General features: G+C 38.5%; 1 protein-coding gene across 1 annotated transcript in view; it reads right to left on the reverse strand.

Annotated features, from left to right (window-relative positions):
* DGCR2 (DiGeorge syndrome critical region gene 2) overlaps nucleotides 1-19,298 on the reverse strand; it is a 52,970-nt gene that overhangs the window by 8,522 nt on the left and 25,150 nt on the right. Inside the window, exons 5-9 of the mRNA XM_026091862.1 lie at nucleotides 11,023-11,148; nucleotides 8,499-8,709; nucleotides 7,489-7,565; nucleotides 4,704-4,880; nucleotides 2,321-2,524 (exon numbers count right to left, since the gene is read on the reverse strand). Of these exons, the coding sequence (XP_025947647.1) occupies nucleotides 2,321-2,524; nucleotides 4,704-4,880; nucleotides 7,489-7,565; nucleotides 8,499-8,709; nucleotides 11,023-11,148 (795 nt within the window). The remainder of the gene's footprint in view (nucleotides 1-2,320; nucleotides 2,525-4,703; nucleotides 4,881-7,488; nucleotides 7,566-8,498; nucleotides 8,710-11,022; nucleotides 11,149-19,298) is intronic.

The following is a 19,298-nucleotide window of genomic DNA, read 5'->3' on the forward strand; positions in this document are numbered from 1 at the left end:
TGTGAACATCATAAATTAGTTCTAATAAACTGCCTTAAATAAAATGTTTTAATTTTTTATTTAAGTAAAATATGTACACAGTCAAGCATGATACAATCTTGTAATCAGAAACCTGGCCACTTGCTGCCTTTTCCATGTATTCTCTCTAAATCAGTTAAACTGCAATTCTCAGACCATTTGGGGAGTTACGGACCTCTATCACACTGTTGCCAGCCTGGATCCTAACAGTCAATCTGTTTGGCTAGATAAACTGTTGTCAGACAAAGTCCTAGATAAAAAAAAGACAAAAACCTAGTTTCTACATAACAAGATAAGTCGTCATTGCAGAGATTTCCAAACTACATCAATACAAATAGATCATTTCAGAAAGGCTGTTTTACATTTGAGACAGCAGTAATATCCTGCAACTGCACCACTGTAGTCACTAATCTCCTGCACTGTCAGCTTTTTGAAAATATTTTATTTTATTGTATTTTCACAAATGAGAGTTCAGGATCTGTCTGAACAAGTGCCATGCAGAAAAAAACCTTTTCTATCGCAGCCATGGAGAGCCAATAGACAGACTACCTCAGTTTCAGCACCGTACAGGAAAAATTTTCCTGTGTTATTCATCTTCAGTTAAATAAGGAAAACCATCTTTCAGGAAAGTATAGCTATGATTGCTCATCTTACTCCTACCACTGAAAAACTGCCCTACTACCAAGTCCTTGAGTAATGTTCTTTATCCAATTGTAATTGTTGCTCACCCACTCACACAGCAAAAGCTGATTATCTACCAACCCAAGAGAAGGATTTATTTCCTCCTGATCTCTCCTGGGGTGATTAATTTACTTACTGTTGATTAGTAAACAGTTTTCTTCCCTTTGCAAGAGAGCGAATTGAACAAATATATGCTGATTAAAGAAAGTAATTCATTAATTTTGTCATCTGGAATAGTCATTTATAAACACCCAGAAGGGGTGTTTATAAATGAACCAAAATGGTTCATTTCAAAATTTCAGTGTTATCACCAGCTGAACTGACTACATTACAAAGGAGGTTTGACAACTGCTTGATGATTCTTTTCTCAGAAACTTGTTACTAAACTGTATTGAACACTTCAGACGAGCATAATAAAACAGTCTCATTTAGTATGAGTACAGAAAGAGCAGCTTAAGGATCAGAAAGACCGTGGTAAAATATACTCTTCAAATCAGTATTCATGAAATAGTTAAGACCCACAGTATAAGCAAGGATTAAAGAACACTGAACGAGGTTATCCCAGGTCATCTTATCCTGTCGGTTGGCTGATGCTTTGCTGACATTGTTTCAGAAGATTAAAAAAAAAAGTGAAGACAAAGTCTTATCTCTGCTGATAAAGAGAGAAAAACTGCTGCTTTGCCCCACTCTTTCCCCAACTAACCTGCAACACCAGCTACAAACATGTGCAAGCACAACCTTCAGAATGAATGAGAATGACAGAGCAAGGAGCAGCCAGTGGCCTTTAATCATTAACATGTGTAGTTAAGACATAAATAAGAATGACTGCAAATTTGAAAGCCAATAAGCACCCCTTTTTTTTGGAACAGATAGAAACAGAAATGACCTTCCATGTTTTCCATATTGCAAGGAGTTCTAAACAATAGTTTCTTTGTGCACTCAAACAGGTTCTTAGGTTCTTTTAAATAGATTAGGTTCTTTTAAAATACCAGGAAATGCCAAATATGATATAACATTTCTTTTTGCAAGTCTTTTTACAGAGAAATAAAAGCCAAATATCCATATCTCCAAATGGCAACTGACGAACAGTACAAGGAAGAATCAAAGTAAACGTTATTGATCCAAAACAAGAAGTTGCACTGAGATGCTAAATCCAATGAGCAAGGTCACACGCCCCGATTGTTACTAAAACTCTGTAATTTATAAAATATACTTCCTATGTGATCTTTGCAAGCAGGCTTACACACACATAAATGCTCCTGTCCCAAAAAAGGTACTTAATATTAGTGCTCAAGTAAAAATATTTTCTTTTCATGACAATTAAGCATGACAAAGCAAGTGGGCAAGTTGCTCTATTAAAAATCCACACTACTGTCAGCCTCCATACAGAAGATAAGCTACTGCCTCTCTTATGTAAGTAGCATCAAAGATGACTAATTATTTCTAGCAACAGTCTGAAGTGTTTCATTTCCTGTTAGTTGAGCCTTTTTTCCCCACACAGGGCTTGTGGCCAACAATGTCTAGGAATTGAAAGAATGCATCTTCTCAAAGTTATACCCAAAGATAATCAAATTGAGTGCTAAACTCATTTTTCTTGACAAAACTGTAGCATTTGTCTTACCTGGGTCTAAACATGTAAATTTGCAGCACTCCTTAGGGTCTTTGCGATACTGCTGACATCCCTGAGGCCGCTCACACAAAGCGGCCACACACATTTCGGGTTCACCGTTGTGACACGTGCAGCTCAAACAGGGGTCATCCCCTTTTGGAGTGAAATAGTAGCCTTCATCAACAATGTTGTCTTTGATATCAACGCAGGTCTGGCCTAGAACAGAAATGTGCATCAATACCTACGTGTCTATGTGCCTGCCAGACAGAAGTCCAGTTCTATCTGTAATGTAAAATGATTTGTAAATATAGGCAGAAGATTGGTTAAATGCCACACTTTCACATTAAAGCAACTTTGAAAAGGGATCTCAAAGGAGTGGGGAAGATAAATGGATAGTCTGGAGACATGCAGGGATGATTTAATACTCGAAACTGACAAAGTATTTAATGGAAGTGACAGTGGTTTCAGGCATTCTTTCCAAGACATGGAGATTAACATAGCAAACTAAGTCTGAGAAGGATAAGCTTCACTATCACGCCTACTACAGCTCCTCTCTGGCTGGGCGGGGGGAGTGAGCAAAAAAGAAAGAAAGAAAGAAAGAAAGAAAGAAAGAAAGAAAGAGAAAGAAAAAGAAAGAAAGAAAGAAAGAGAAAGAAAAAGGCTGGATCTTCTCTGTACTAAACCCTAAAGGTTTTCTTAGCGGACCAAGCCTAAGAAAGGAAGGCATGCAGTAGTACTTCCTGCTGCCATAGATACATCTTGATCCCTGCCCAGCGTAGGAAACTTAGACATCTTCTGTCCATCATCCTTTCCTCCTCACAGACCTAAAGGGACACTCAGAACCCCAAAATCAAACAGGGGGAATGGAGACAGTGCTGGGATCTGCAGCTCACCTGGAGCGTCTGCTCATGGAGGCTGGCTGCCCATTCTGCCCTAAGCACAGGCCAGCTGGGAGGATGCACAAGAGTCATAGGAACATTCAGGTTGAAAGAGACCTCATGAGGTCTCTAGCTTAATCTCCTGCTCAAAGCATGGTTGGTTATGAGGTCAGATCAGGTTGTTCAGGGCTTTAACTAATTTGGTCATGAAAACCTCCAAGGAGGGAGGGTGCACAACCTCTGTGGAAACTTGTTTCACTGCTTGGTCAATGGTGAAACAGTTTTTTTCTGACATCCATCTGAATCTCTCGTTTCAACTTATGTCTGTTGTCTCTCACCTCCTGCCATGCACCACTGTAAAGAGCATGACTCTGTCTTCTTGATAACCTCCTGGCAGGCTATTAGTCCCCTCAAAGCCTTCCCTTCTCCAGGCTGAAGAAGTCTCAATCCCCTCAGCCTCTCCTCACAGGGCAGGTGTTCCAGCTCTCTTCACCATCTTGGTGGCTCCCCACTGAACTCATTCCAATTTGTCAATGTCTTTCTTTTATTGGGGGGGCTGAAACTGGATGCAGTGTTCTTCTGCTCGACTTACACATTTTTATCTTTTCTCCCTCACCCTCTGGTTAAAAGTTTGGCAGAGATACTGCCTTCTTTACAACACTGTCCTGAGAAGATGACCAAAAAACGTCATATTTTGGCCTGTTACATGGCCTTTAACGTTAGATTCCAAGAGTTTGTTTCATCTCAAGGCAAACAAGGCAATATTCTTTCTTCCTAACTTTCAGCCTTTCAGTGACAAAAACAGGCAGAGAGAAGCTGAATTTTCCTCCCTTCCCATTCTGTAAGTCTTTTTCCTGTTTTAAAGAGAAAGCAAACAGGAAACACTAAGAACTACAGTAAAAGTGCACCACCACATATATTTACTTTTCTCCTTTTGCAGAGGAGCATCAGCTATATCAGGTATCTTGCATGTTATCTGAAAATACTGCTAAGGAGTGTTTCCCCTGTAGTGATACAAAACTTTTTGAAGTAAAGAAAAGCAGGACACAGAATGAGAGCACTTTTTTCCCTTTAACTGGGAAAAAGAAAGGCAACTGTAGCTTCCCATGGTTCTAACTATTGGCTGGAAAGAATTTAATCGAGGTTGCTATATTCAAATTAAACCAGAAATAATTGTTCTGTCATTTTCATGTGAGGTTAATAATTTTAAAATAGTGTTTATTAATAAGGGCTTTTTTTTTTTTTTCCTCCAAGAATACCTTATTTTGGGGGTGATACAGTTGCTTAACAAACAGCAGTGCTCTTTCATTTTCAAGTGAAAACCTGTACTACGACTGGCAACCAACCATATGGTGTTGCTATTTAAATCAAACAAGACTTCTACATTTTTTCTTTTTTCTTTTTTTTTTTTTATTCTCTGGGCAAAAGGAAGAAAGGATAACTAACAGATTTCCCTGTATTTGTTATACGCATAGCTAAACAGGCAACACAGTAACACTGAACTAAAGCCAACTTACTTCTTTTGCAGAGGAATGAGGATTTCTCATAGCAGTTTTCAGCATACCAGCTGTGTAAACCATGGTGCCGAAGGGTAGGAAAATGGAAACACTGAAGCTGGGCACAAAGAACGTTTTCATTTTCAGACATAGCCGTACCAAAGATAGGGTCAGGGGGTAGAAATACTTCTGAAGAGCCTAAAAACAAGATGCATTGGTATAAGCAGCCTGTGGGTATGCAAAGCTTTAGAAAGTCTCTGTAATGTCACTTACTTCCTGCACACCAACTCTACTACAAGGCTACTGTCCTCTAGCTTTAGCTTCCATTAGGAACATTCCTCCGGGGGAAGGCAAACAGCAGAGAGGGAAGGGATGAGTCACAGAGAGAAGAGGCTACTGTTTTGAAAATACTGCACAGTTTTGTCATTCTGCAACTGTAGGAGTATGTTTTAATACCTCTGCAAATAGTTCTTTCCAGAGTCCCATGGGGCTGACCTGCCAATTCCTATGTATCCCTTCAACCAACACCTAGCACAGACTTGCTAGCAAAGGAATTGTATTGTGATGGCTTCCATATAGTCAGGTCTGAGCATCCAGTTATTTTTCCCACGGTAGAGATTAGCTCAGGAACGTAGACCCACACAACGACAAAAATAATCACTTTTGTACACAACAACCTTTTGCACTTAGATTTCCTACCAGTCTTTTCTTTTCTTACTAAAAGGGGAGCCATTTCATACTATCAATGTTTACTTTTGTATTGACAACTTCTTTAAAATTTGTGCTTTTTAGCAAGATATAAAAGTGACATCCAGTTTGATACCTCATATTGCAAGAAGTGTCGAGGGCATCTTGTAACGTTAAAAGTGTTACTTCTGATCAGTGTCTGGCTTTACTGTTAATCAGCTGGTATTCAAAGTTGCAGAGGACTTGAAATTAATGGAGACCAAGAGACAGCACTCGTAAAAATTAGCCTATCTGATATGGCTACAGACACCTACTTTTCAAACTGGGGTGCTTAAACACAGACTTAAACAGCTCCTGCATTTAGCATATAAAGCAGTCTTCTCACACGATGGACCTCTCAAGCAGTGTTAGGTCCAATACATTTGGGGGGGGGGAGGGGGGTTGTAATGAAACATGCTACTATCATTTTTGAGGGCTCACCTTCTACAGTTGCAAATAATAAATTAAAATTTTCAGCTGTAAGACCCTAAATCACTTTTCAAATATATACAAGCAGTTTAGAGTCTACCCCACTACAAGTCAATGAAACTTAAGTAAAATCTCTTTCAGAAGCTACTGAAGTGCAACTATGAACTTTATTTCATTTAGGTATCCTTTTATTAAACAAAATACTTGCAAACAAAAGATACTTTGGCGTTTAGAAGGCTTAAATTTATATAATGCATCAAAATAAATAAATAATCTGTACAGTATAAAGGGATACCCTGATTTGCTAAAATTTATGCTTTCACTGTTGTAAACGGTGTCAGCAGATGGCAGTGCAGTCAACTTTCCAAAAAGCACAGAAAGGTCCTTTTAAGAAGAATCTTTTCTTGGGCTTCATAGACAAAACCTATTTGCAGATAGTTTTGTCCAGGAGAGGCATCACCCTTATCAGAAAAAGTTGCCGTTTCCTTCCTCCTCTTCCCTCTGTTGTCAAAACCCATGTCTTAGGTGCTTTACTTTAGGGAACTGAATGAAAATGCTGCTGTCTCCACAAGAAGCAGCAGTTTTCTCTGAATATTCACTCAAATCTTTCTACTTCAATGACAGAAGAAATCAATACTTTTGTGCATGTCAGCACAGTAAAATCAGTACTGTCATTGGAAAGTTAAGCTGGGTTCTACTACTCCTCATGTACCAAGAGAAGTATATTTCAAGGTTTAACTGTTTAGGAAAATCTTGCTCATAATTACATATTTGTGCATAATGGACAGTTTTCCTCACAGATTTCCCATTATTGAAAGTTGTTTATGAACAGAGAGCAACTTGGATCACCTTTCAAATGCTACACTGGAATTCACAGTGTTGATACTTAAAGAAAAGCCTTGTTTTAAATTTTCCATGATCCTAAACTGGTGCAGCATTTAGACACATAAGAGTCCATATTTTGAGCTAAACTAGTCACTCAACTGAATTAGTTTCAAAAAATGCATAAAAATGTATCTTTGCGTTTTCAGCAGAGGGAGCTGCTTGCTCTGCAATTGAATAAGCTGAGTCAGTGATGCCTACCAGATTAATGTTTGGTTCTTTACATAAATTGACATTTTTATTTCTGGGAAGTAGGGGTTTTTTTTAGTTTAAGTAAATTACCTGAAATATTTTCAAGTTAAAATCTTCCAAGTAATTATTCAAAATTCAAGATTTTTTTTTAAGTCACATAGAAAGCTACCAAAATACAAGAAAGCTCCCCCCTCCCCCAAACCCAAATATCCTACCCTAGTCTGTACAAACACTAGTATCGGGAATCAGCAGTAAAACCAGACATTCACCACATAAAATTAGAAGCTTCAGAGTGGTCTCCTTTGCTCAGCTAAATCAAAGGGAAATCCCAACAGCAAAGCATTCACTGTTCCTACAAGCATTTACTGTGAACAACTATGAAATTTCTGACACTTGAAAATGAAGCATGTGCATAAAGTATTAAACTCTTCCATTTCAATACTGTAAAGCAAAGCAGTTCCCCTATTCTATTTCAGCATCATCCCTGAAAGAAGCAGTGTCCTTCTAACAGATAATATTCAAGCTTTAAGATATTTTCCATGGACCATTTAACTAAGTAATAATTTCAGAGACCTACCTTTATAAGCTACTTCCCAGTGACCTTCTAGAGAGTGATTTCGATTGGTGATGACATATTGATATCCAACCCAGAACCTATAAAAAATATTTAAGGATTCTAAAGATACAAAATAAAAATATACTAACCTTACAATTTCTACTTAAAACTAACTTCTAAAACACTCTGATGATCTTTTCCTTAACACTTCAACCCACACATTGGCAATGTAGAAAGAGAAACTACAACTGACAAATAAAAGAGAACACCTGATAGTTTTTCATGTCTGTGATGTATCAATATAGCCTTTATTTCCACCCATAAGCAGCACCTTATTCTGTTGTTATGGTAGCATTTCAGTATCCTGAGCCCAAAACCACACAAAAGCATCCAGCAGTCACATATTTTATAAACACGCACAAGTAATGTCAGACTGTTCAGGATTAAACCATCTAACTCTCCAGAGACAGGGATAAACAATTACTGGACCACTGCTGGTGGTTCAGCAGTGTGGCAGCACGTAAGACTGAACAAAAGACCCACGGGCAAGAAAAGGAACTGCATTTGCTGTGAACTCACAGAATAAAACATTGAGCCACCAAAACATAGAGCCATTCTAAATTGTAAGAACTATCTCATTCTTATCTGAGTCTTTGTCAGAACTACTGGTATTTAATGGAAACAAAAACATTATTGAAAAATTTAAGGGAACATTATTTCCACACAAAGCAGTGCGGTAGTAAGCCATTGTAAAAATTCATCTTCACTGTTGCTGTTCAAGAACACTAGTACATTGCTAAGATAGCTTGAAGACAAAAAGACTATGCTGAATTATAGCCTACTTGTTAATGTTGATTAAAAGGTAAAATACTGATAGGCACTGACATCAACCAGCATGTTCTTGCAGGGTTAATAACCCAAAGTCAATTTTACTACTAGATTTTCTAAGCAAACTAAAACTACCAGCATCTATAGCACACAGAAACCATTCTCATCTAATATGCAATCTCTGTCCTTTCCTTCCTACTCACCTGCGCTGGTCCTTCCTTCCAAATGCTTTTTCTTCCAAGTCCCACTCCTGTGCCAGGATAAACCTTAGCTCCTGGTCTGCAGTGAAAGTGGCAAGGGATCCATTCACCCGCTGACATGTCTGCACAGCGTCCCAGTAGTTCTCCCCATTTAAATAGACTCTATAACAGCTGGCTGTGCCCTCATAGTGGTGCCATCCTGTTGGGCACTTTCCTAGGAAACATGAAGAATAGAAGGGAAACCATTCCCCCCAAATTAGGATCCTCACTCAAGGGAATGCCTTCTAATCAGTTTATGACACCTTAATGGGTAATGACTTGGATATGTATACACAACAAGCACTATATATACTTTACCTCACCAGTAGGAGGTGCATGCATTACAGATCATAGAAGGTTTACTTTATTAATGCTTTTGATAAAGGAAAATTAGTAAAATACATTTAAAAAGATGTAACTCCAAGTGATGTTTCACTGCATTGTGACAGCATTTAAAGTCTTTAATTAAGACTGATGATCTACCATGGAAGATACTTCCCTGTCCATCTTTATAAATCCAATCAGTTCGATCAATCTAAGTTGAAACAAGCAGCTAGAAGCAGGAAGCAAAACAGAGATGGGCGATTTAATGATCCTGTTTTTCAACTAGGTGGTTAGCCCAACTTCTTTTACAAACAATCTCAGCAGTATTCACATCCTCCTGTTCTCACAGCCAATAGTTAGAGATGATAGGGGTTTGGGGACGATGGTTGTTTTGAAAAACATCACTGCAGACTGGATCTTTAGGAAACATATGAAGGAAAAGGTGATGTAATGAATTGCTCTCTCTGCTCTCTCTCAACTAACTCAATTAAGGGAATACGCAACAAAAAGCCTTGAGACTTTTCTGGATGAAACAGACCCACAGGCTTTGATGACTGGCATTCTTGGAGGTGATGGGTAACAGAATAACAAAGATAGATAGGTTGATGAAACTTAAAACGGACAAGAAATGTGATTTTAGCACCTGCATTTGCAATATTCATTTTGCACAACACCTAAGAAAGGTACTAAATTCACAAACTTTTAAGTTTGTTGCAAACATTCAAAAGAGGCCCTGTTCATAAGCCTAAGGACTCTTTCTTCCCTTCAGAAATAATGATCTTTATCATTAGACAAAGACATACAAACTTAGATTTGAAGCTCTTTAATTAAGCATATTTCTTCATTCTCTATTTATATTTAAAAAGCAATGGAAGCTTTTAAGATCTACTGCTCACATCACTGTAAGATGGGACAGAACACAGTTTCAATCAATCAGACTGCAGAGCATTTTAAATATTGCCATATCAATTTCTGAATTGCTTTATTGTCTTCTACAAATCTGATTACCAGAACAGGTTAGATACTGCAATCCATGACACATCTAAATACCTACTTTAATAACAGTCTCTCCCCTAAAATCAATGAAGGGATAAATTTTGACCTGTGCTAATTACTTGTCTCTTTCAAAAAGATCACCATATATCAAAGCAGTCGCTCCCAATTTCAGTGCTTCCATGACTCCTTCTCCCCATATCCTCTTCTTGGCCTGCCTGCACTGCTCCCTGCAACTAATCAGAGCTCTCTTGCCTTCCCAAATCACTGGATGATCCCTGGAGTACACAGGGAACAGAAATAAAAGAGAGAAGGCAGGGGAGAATAAGATGTTCTTGGATCTGAAGAGATTCAGAGGCAGCAGTCACTAGGAACCACGATCGGTGGGAGGATAGCTGCAAGATATTTACAAGTATTAGGATAATGCTGGGACTAGGGTGTGGGCAGTGGGGCTAGCAGATCTGCAGGGGAGAGGGTAGGATGACACTGGAGTGACATCTTTGAAGATACTTCCTGAGTGATTGATGGAAGTGACAGAGAAACATGGTGAGAGGCTACACTTTTCCATGGTGGGCTTTTTCTTCAGAGAAGGAAAAAATTTCCCTGAGTTTCCCACTCCCTAAAGAATGTTTTTTTCCCTTAAAAAGGGTACAAAACTCAGAACATCAAACATGCTTAAATTTAAACTAATGACAGTGTAAGCTCACTTCTGTAAGATCATCTTCAAAATGATTTCAATTAAAAGCAATTTTGTTCCCCTCATCCGTTTCCAGGAAAACAAACCTGCATCCAAGCTCACATCTAGTGACAAAAGGGCTAGATTATGACCCCTGCTGAAGGTTGAAACTAACACTTAACTCATTGCAATTACAGAAAACTAGGGCCATAGTTTATAACAGAAGATTGCCACTCCTGTTTTACAAAAATATGATTATTAGGGAGTAGGAGTCTGTGTATCAGACTGCTATATAAACTATGCAATATAACAGAACATATATAAATGAAGTATGCAACAAACTTAAAAAGTAATGCACACAAATAAAACCTGGTCCAAGAAAAGAAAAAATATGCAAGAGAAAAATCTATTAAGTTTCTCCTTGAAAAAAAAGTAGTTTAAATTAGTAAATTAATTAGTAGGGAGATGGGCCAGATTTCCCAGTCTGCAACTTACTGCTAAATCGGACAGGCTGTGCCACATTGACAGTGTGAAAGCGGGTTGTCTCTCCTCCTCTTCCTCGATTATGCCTGGAGTCGACATTCTCCTTCCCATGGTAAGTTCGCTGGTCCCCTGTCAAGCCTAGGGATAAGAAGGAATAGTCAGTACATGTGAAAGATGCAAGCAAAGACAGATTTCACTTTACTAAGCTTCTCCTGGGTCTTAATTCAAGAGAAAAATATGATAAACAACATAGTTAACAAAGGACGGCAAAAAAGGGTAAATCCCTCCAATAACAGCTTGGCCATTTTATGCAGTACATAAAAATGGACACAACTGAAGAGAGCCAACAACAAGAGAGCCATTACACAAGTCTTGCAAATTAAGCTAAATATTTTGGCAGATTTTCAACTGCAGTTGTGCACAGAACTTGACATTTGTCATTTCAGTTGCTGCAGCAAATGCATCATTCCCAGTGCATTTTATCTGTTCTTGTTTACAGAACTACCCACTCTCCAGCTGCTTAGTTTCTCAACTGTGTGTACAAGTATCTAAGCCAACTCCTCCAATATATTTTCCAACACATTCTCTGAGATCTAGGACAAAACTGAAACTAGGAAATCTATCTTCAGCCAGAAGAACAACGCTTTTCAATCACTTTCAAGCTTCTACAGGAAATGTTAGCTCATTATTTCTGGAGAAAGAAAAAAAAATTTTTAAACATACCCTAACGTAGGTGTCAGGTCTTCCAAATAGGTGTATGTGACAAACTATTAGATTCAAGAACTAATGAAGAACAGTGCAGGACGTAATTTCAGGGAAGATGCTGGGGGGTCCCACATGCCTACCAGCAGTTAATAAGGAGCACACATGTTCAGGTGCAGACGCTACAGGATGGACCTTAGCCAGCAAAACTAACATTCTTAAGTAGGAAGGCTGGAGTGTTGGTGGGGAGAAACTGTTGAGAAAGACTGAAATGAACACAAAAAAAAGATTAATCTAGAAACAGGGGATGAACCCTCAAAAGAGAAAGATGAAGAATCCAAGAAATAGATTAGCAGGCATTAGAAATGTCTACTAGTATGTTATTCAATACTACTAGATGTTACTTAAGCTAATACAATTCAACCAGCACAGAGCTATGCAGACCATTTATTTCTATTAGAAAAAAATCAGCTTATTTTCCTTTAAAGCTGATTAGCTCTATTTACCCTAGCTAAACCAAATAAGCCAGTCATGGGCCAAAATAAAGAGCAGCTACATCTTTTTCAGTGGGTTTAATGATATCTGTTTAAACCCTATTCAAAACTATGTCAATACAACTGTCTCCTTTCAGACTATCCTTAAAAAGCAAGAGGTCCACAGCAATTTCATGATAATTCAAACCCAGAGTTTGAGGCTGCTTGGTATATTAGCCTGTGGGAAAGACCTCCAGTCCCACCATCAAACAATACATTCCTTGGAACGCAGTCTTAGCACAGATGAGCAAAAAACCAGTAGCTGGAGCCCAGGAACAGCAGAGCAGTTTTGCCTTCATCTGGCTCTACCATACTGAGTTTGCCCTGGGTTAATGGGATAAGCAGTGGATATTTAATTATCACATTATCCCAGGAATTACATGTCTGTAGAGATCACCCATTAAGAAATGGCTACACAATACACTCACGTGGCCTTAGAGGAAAAAAGTATTCAGTATTAGAACATATAATTTATCACAAGCAAGAAGTTTGCGTCTAGAAATTCAGTTACTATATGTTTCAAAGGCCACAAAACGGCAAAATAATTTGACAACGAAGACCACTGGTTGTTTGCATTACTTTAAAAGGCCGATCTACTTTTAGAATTTGACTGTTGGTAATCCTAAAAGTTCAGCAGCAGTATTTATACTATGATCTTCAGAGTGATAACTAAGAAAAATAGCAAATCTTTAATTATACTAAGACTAAAAAAAAAAAAACCACACCACTTAATGCAGAACACTTTATCAAAGATGAACTGAGCTCAGCATGGGAAGCTCCGTTTTTTCCATGGCATTAAATGGTAACTTCTAAAACTAAAGAACCAGTAAGCACTGAACACGAAAAGAATGACTTGCCTTTCAGAAGTCTGCAGAGCAGATGCAACACCATATGGCTGACCCTCCAAGGCTAAACAGAACGCCCACAAGCACTTAACAATTTAACTCCCCCAGTAATGAAACAGAAGTTCACAGGTTTTAATATGCAAGGTTAAGAAAGGGTTACTTGGGATAACATCTTAAACTGACAGAATTTATCCCAGATGCTTAGAAATATAACTGTATAGATCAAAGTGAGTTATCAGTCATCACCCAGGAAGCAGGACATTCATTCCCTCCACAAGATTTGCTTATATAACGTACCAGCGTCAGCAGACCTGCAACGGCAGCCCGACAGAACTTGAGAGGGAAAGCAGCCATCTCAAGTAAGTTATCCTTTAAGCCCAGCATTGTCAGTTGCTTAATGAACTGAAGCCCTTCAAATACAAAATTGCTTCTATTTGAATTGAATTTTCTGTCTCCAAGTAAAGAAAAGATGGCAATTTTTTCTGGGGCAAAAAAGAGAGCATGCTAAACAAGCCTGCAAACCACTTGACTGCAGGGAAAAGCAGCTGTAGATTCTGGTGGCAAAGGTGTAATTCGGAGTATTTTTCTATAGTACTATTTCAATACGTTGCAGAAGATTTTTCTATATACTTTGCAGTTCTTGATTTCTTTATGAAAATATTTTTATCTTTAAAAAGAAATGAATAGTGCCATGGACTAAGCTTCAGGATATCAACCTAGGCCAGAAGTTCATCATCTAACCACCTTTGAATGTTTCAAAAGGGAAAACCAAACATTTTTAGTGCTGATGTGCACACTCAATATTCTGAAAGCGATCAGTTTTGGGAAGACAAGCTGTTTTCCAAAACCTTTATTATTTAGAAATTACAATCACAAGCAATAACAGCAGAAGTATCTTTACTAGTCAGGATAGTTCTATGTCCTCTTTGACGCCATACAATTATGCCAGATAAGGATTTTGTTTGTTAGTTGGTGGGGGAAGTGGAAAAATAGGTTCAAGGAAAGATTTGTAGGGTACAATTCCCCTCCCCCCCGAAATCCATATCATGGTAGACTTGAATATCCTCCAATCTGTTTCCAAATGGATAAAATCAGGATTAGTATTCCTCTAGCTGCTTCCAGATTACAAACAGTTACTATCTAATTCACTCTAGTATGATTACAGTCTGAGTAATAGCACTACGCATCAGGAAAGTTGCCCAACACTTCTGATTATGTGACTGTATTTTCAGTTGTTTAAAACTTCAAACTCCCTATTCAGGAATGAAAGTTTACCATGATGGATGGCTCCTATTATATTTATATTGGTAATCTTTTTCAGATTTAAATCAAAACAGTTCAACCATTTTTCAGAACAAAAATGAAAATGAAGAGACTGGAAGGGGGAGAAGTTTTGCCCACACTACTAACGATCATTCTGTAGCAAGTGCTGTGGCTTCCAAATGCAAAACACAGCCTTGAAATCCAGCAGAAAATTTTTGCTCCATGTGTATAGTTGTGCTGTTCCTTTTGGGGACAGAAGGAAAAGGAAGGAGACAAATGAAGTCATCCAAAATAAACAGGAGTTTGCCCATTATCCACAGAGGCTGGAAAGAATTCAGTTAAGTCCTCCATAGTCCTTCACTGTACACATCCATAGAGATTCCTCTGCATCATGTGCCCACAGGGTCACAGCACTGCTTTCTTTGCACTTTACGTCTCATTTGCAGAAGCCAAGTGCACAAGGAGAGCGGAAAGCTCCTTTTTCGTACCCTCAGTGTCTCCTTCATTCAGACCAAGTAAAAGGAAACAGAAATGCAAGCAGTGCAAATGGAACATGAGCTGAGAGCCGCGACCAAACAAAGCCAGAGCTGGCAGCAGCCGAGACGGGAACAGGCTGGAACATACACTTGCTGAGAAGCGCTGCATGGGGGGACAAACACCATCGTAAATGGAAAACAGTGTTTTGACAAGCTGGAAGAGAAATTGCAATCTGCCACATGTCGCAAAGTCTGCTTTCACCAAATAAGGAGCAGACAGAAGAGACTGTCAGGACCTTAAACTAATATGAAGAGGCCCTCGTAGGGTCAGGACTCCTATGGATGGGAATGTTGGGATTAGGGCAGTTGAAGTGGTTTCCAGAGTTACTGCGCCCCAGTAGACAAGTCACTCAAGCCCAACACTTCATAAGGTCAGATGTACTATTAAGACTTGCCTGGTTGCAGAAGTGCTGAGATACTACACCTGCCATTGAATTCAACAGGGACTATGCTGCAGTATAGGACATGCTATCTAACATGGAGCACTTGGAGTAGTCAAACCTCCTGCAAACCTCAGATTGTACATTCAAAGCATAACACCTGACCTCAAATCTTTGCATTTCCATCTCTGTAAAGTGGGAATACTACCACATCTCTCCACTCAAATGGCCTCCAAATAAAATTGTTTGTGAAGCAAGGTCTCCCGATACCTTATTTGCTCCAAGATCTGAGTTGCTCCTGTTTAAACGCACAGATTCTCAAAATTTGCATATGAAAGCTGCTTTGTTCACTAAGACATTTTGATGGTCTAGTTAAAAAAAATACAGGAATTTTGTTATGTCAAGTATGGTGGGAGGAAGAATATGGTCATCTCAAAATGAACCCAAATACTTTTAAATACATCTCCAATAATGGATGGTCTTCTCCCATTTTTCTCCTTCTTTTATACAAGCAACATTGAATAAGTTTGGCCCAGAATTTTTATAAATAAAATCCTACAAGGTTTGATGTTACTTCAATGTAATATCAAGCAACAGCTAATTCAAATTACATGCCATGTAAGTTCACTGTTTCCACAAAATTAAGAAGAATGATTCAAAGAGATCCAAGTTCCCACCAGCTGCTAGTAATTTTTACAGTGTTATTCAGAGCAAGACAAGAGTACAAGACAGACAAATCTTATGAGGGTAGACCACAGTTCTTGAAAGTTCTTTTCTCGTATAACTACATGGACAGGAAATTTGAGGCTCACGGTCTAACATATTACCTGCCAAAAGCTTGGGAAGCATTTAATTCAATCTGGCAATTTGAGAGGTGAGAGAACTTCAGGATTAAATCAACTTTTGTGCCTAAAGACTTATAAAATGCAGCTCACATGTTCCTAAAAAGGAGCGATTCTTCTCAGATCATGCAGCTCCATGCTTTACATTATCAATTGCTTTATGCTAAGAAACAGATGCCAACCAAGAATAGCACCCTGCTGTGCACTATTCAAAACTATAGACTGCCCTGACAGTAAAGAGCTTATAACTTAAACACAAAAAAGTAGGGTAAAAGGCTGCATCACATACAAGTTCAGTAAGGGTTCAGAAGAAGTGTGGAAGTGATCAGGGGCTCTTTATCATTATCGTTTATCTTAAAAAGGCCATGTGCTAAAAAGTACATAAATCACAAAACAGTTTAAAGAAAGCAGATTGCAAATCTCCGCTCATAGTACTTCATAATATATGAACAAATGCTCAATTAAGGAAGGAAATGCCAGACTAATCAACGGAGATGCTATTCTCAATGCATGATTAAGCAAAGCGAGGATACTGACAAGAAGAATAGGGCTGAAACCGTTTTAGAAGGCATATTAAAGCTTCTAAGCCCATGAGGCAAATTGAAAATTAGATGATAAAGATATTTAGTGAAGGAGAACATATTACATCAACCACCTAAAGTGGTGTCTTCTTCCTTCATCTGAAACTTTTGGCTGTACTGACTCTCCTGAAGCAGAGGAAACTAGTCATAATCCAGTCTGGAAGCTCCTAAGAGGGAGATAAAAGGAAAGGGTGAATGGAAAGAACAAGAGATGGGGTGAAGCAGGTGAACTGCTGGGAGAATAAGAGCTCACAGCCACCGCACACCAAGAAGACTATCTTTGGCAAAATGAAATGCAGAAAGCAGTTTATGGCTGCTGTCAACCAGCATGCTGCAGCTGCTGCTTTATCAGTTACTGGCCATACCTTCAGCTTGCTCCATGCAGGAGTTTTTCCAGATCCAAAAATGATACAGCATGTATGTGCTAGGGCAAGAGACCTGCAAGTCTACACATTTCTTTCTAATACTGTGTCTTGGGGAATCCTTAAGAACAGTATGTAAGAAGACATTGCTCAAGAGCAGCATTCACAGCTAGCTTCCTAACAAGATTGTTTCTGTCTGAAATTAGGCTCCCATTCTCAGCTTAAAACATGTAAAAACTTACTGTTCAACATGGAACCACAGAGGGGCTCCAAAACTATCCTCCCTAGCAACATCTTGCAACCGCTGCCTATCACAGCCTTAAGGGATAGCCATGTGTCCAGCTGGATTTGTGGCCCCAAACTCAGAAAAAGAAAAATAAAATAAAATAAGAATTCAGATCAGCTGCATCCACAGAAACTCTGCAGTATCCTCACTTCCAACCAAGGATCTCTAGAAAACAGTACTGTGACACACCTAATACAGGAAGAATATGGCATTAAGCAAGGGGGCGCACTGAAGGGCTTGCTGAAGGTTTTCTAATTCAGACACTGGGAGAAACACAAGGACTACTGACAGCACAATCTAATCACTCATACCTGAAGAATTCTTTAAAAAAAAAAAAAAAAGGGAAGAAAAAAAGAGAGCAAGAACAATGATCACCTACAATTGCAAGTTGAGAAATTACTGTGGATAGGATTTGGAAAAAGCACGAGAATTTAAGACAGTCCTTCTATGCCCAGATATAACAGAAGCTAACATCTATCATGCAGCACAAGCATAAAACACAGGTAAGCAGCCAGAACTACCCTGAACACAGCTCTACTCATACTGCTGAAAATGAGTTTTGACCAGACGGTCAGTAGAGAAGGTAGGATATTTGGAGAAGCTGACCTGACATTCTGGTAGAAGAAAAGCTGGAAATCTAATAAGCATTAAAAGCCAAATACAGAACTTTTATATAAAGATGGAAAAGTTAAGCTACTACTTTGACTACTAGAAATGTGCAGTGGAAGTGAGTAGAAATAAGAAATTCCCATTTGTAAGAAGTGCCTATATAAGATACTAACACGTTTTAACCATTTCACAGAATATATGAATTTTGGTTAAATTAGTTTTAGGATCAAGCACTCTTGATTTGGAAGAGCATACAATTTTCGTGAGTCTTCTCAAAAGCCTAAGCAGAAGAGAGTTGCAGGCACATGCTACATAAATCCTCCCAGCAATTTTTAGTATGCCAACAAAAGTGAGCAGCCAAAAGGCCTATCAGACAGACGGACAGAGGGTAATCACTGATGCAGATCCCACTAATGTTTGCATGCCCGCTGGGACGGGCAGGGGGAATAGCACTTTACACACTAAGGCTAGAATTGAAAAGAATTCCATGCTTAAAGGAAAATGGTCATTCTGAGAAGAGACAATAAGAATGAAAAACAGCTATGATAACTCTATCTTCTGAAAAATGGTATACCAACAGAAGTGTATATTCTATATACTTCTTCAGACTTACCTAATGGTGTTCTGAAAAAACGCTGAAAGAAATGGTTCTAACAAAAAAGTCTTACAGTTGGGGGTGTGGGGGTCTTGCACTTAGAACACCACATGATTACCAGACTAATTTATTACTAAACCACCCTCTTTAGTTAAATAGGAATTTTGCTACTAACATGAATGAAATCAGGCACAGAAAGGTGAACTAAACTAACAGTGCCAAATAACTTACAATGGCTTTGTGTTAAACCTTTGAAAATAGCAATAGAAGAAAGTAGTCATTGAAACAACACCATCAACACCACAACCTAATTCACTGCTACTGATAGTTTTCATGTTGCTCATATTGGAGTGTGCCATTAGTAGCTCAAAGGCTGAAACATAACAAGTTTCCCAACCAGATTCAGAGCCCTTTCTTAAAGGCTTTCTCTTAATGCTTCAGAGAGACTTCATCCCTTTTAATTTAAAAGATGTTTTAATTATTTAAGTTTCACAAGTCCAGGTGGCTTCACTAGTCCTTTTTAGTGTTCAGTCTGTCTTCATTGAAATTAAGAACCTTAATTAAAAAGTATTTAAATTTAACTGAATCATCTCATGGTTACTCATCTAAATCTAAAGGTATTTTCTAAATTTAAAGCTACATCACTTCTTGTTAATTCAGTGACCAAAGAATAAAGTTATCACTCCTGAGTATGACTCGGTCCTACTATTATTAGTAGCATCATTTCTCCAATGTCTCCGAAGTTAGTCTCTCC

Source organism: Apteryx rowi, unplaced genomic scaffold (genome assembly GCF_003343035.1).
Source record: "Apteryx rowi isolate R43461 unplaced genomic scaffold, aptRow1 scaffold_93, whole genome shotgun sequence".
Lineage (NCBI taxonomy): Eukaryota > Metazoa > Chordata > Aves > Apterygiformes > Apterygidae > Apteryx > Apteryx rowi.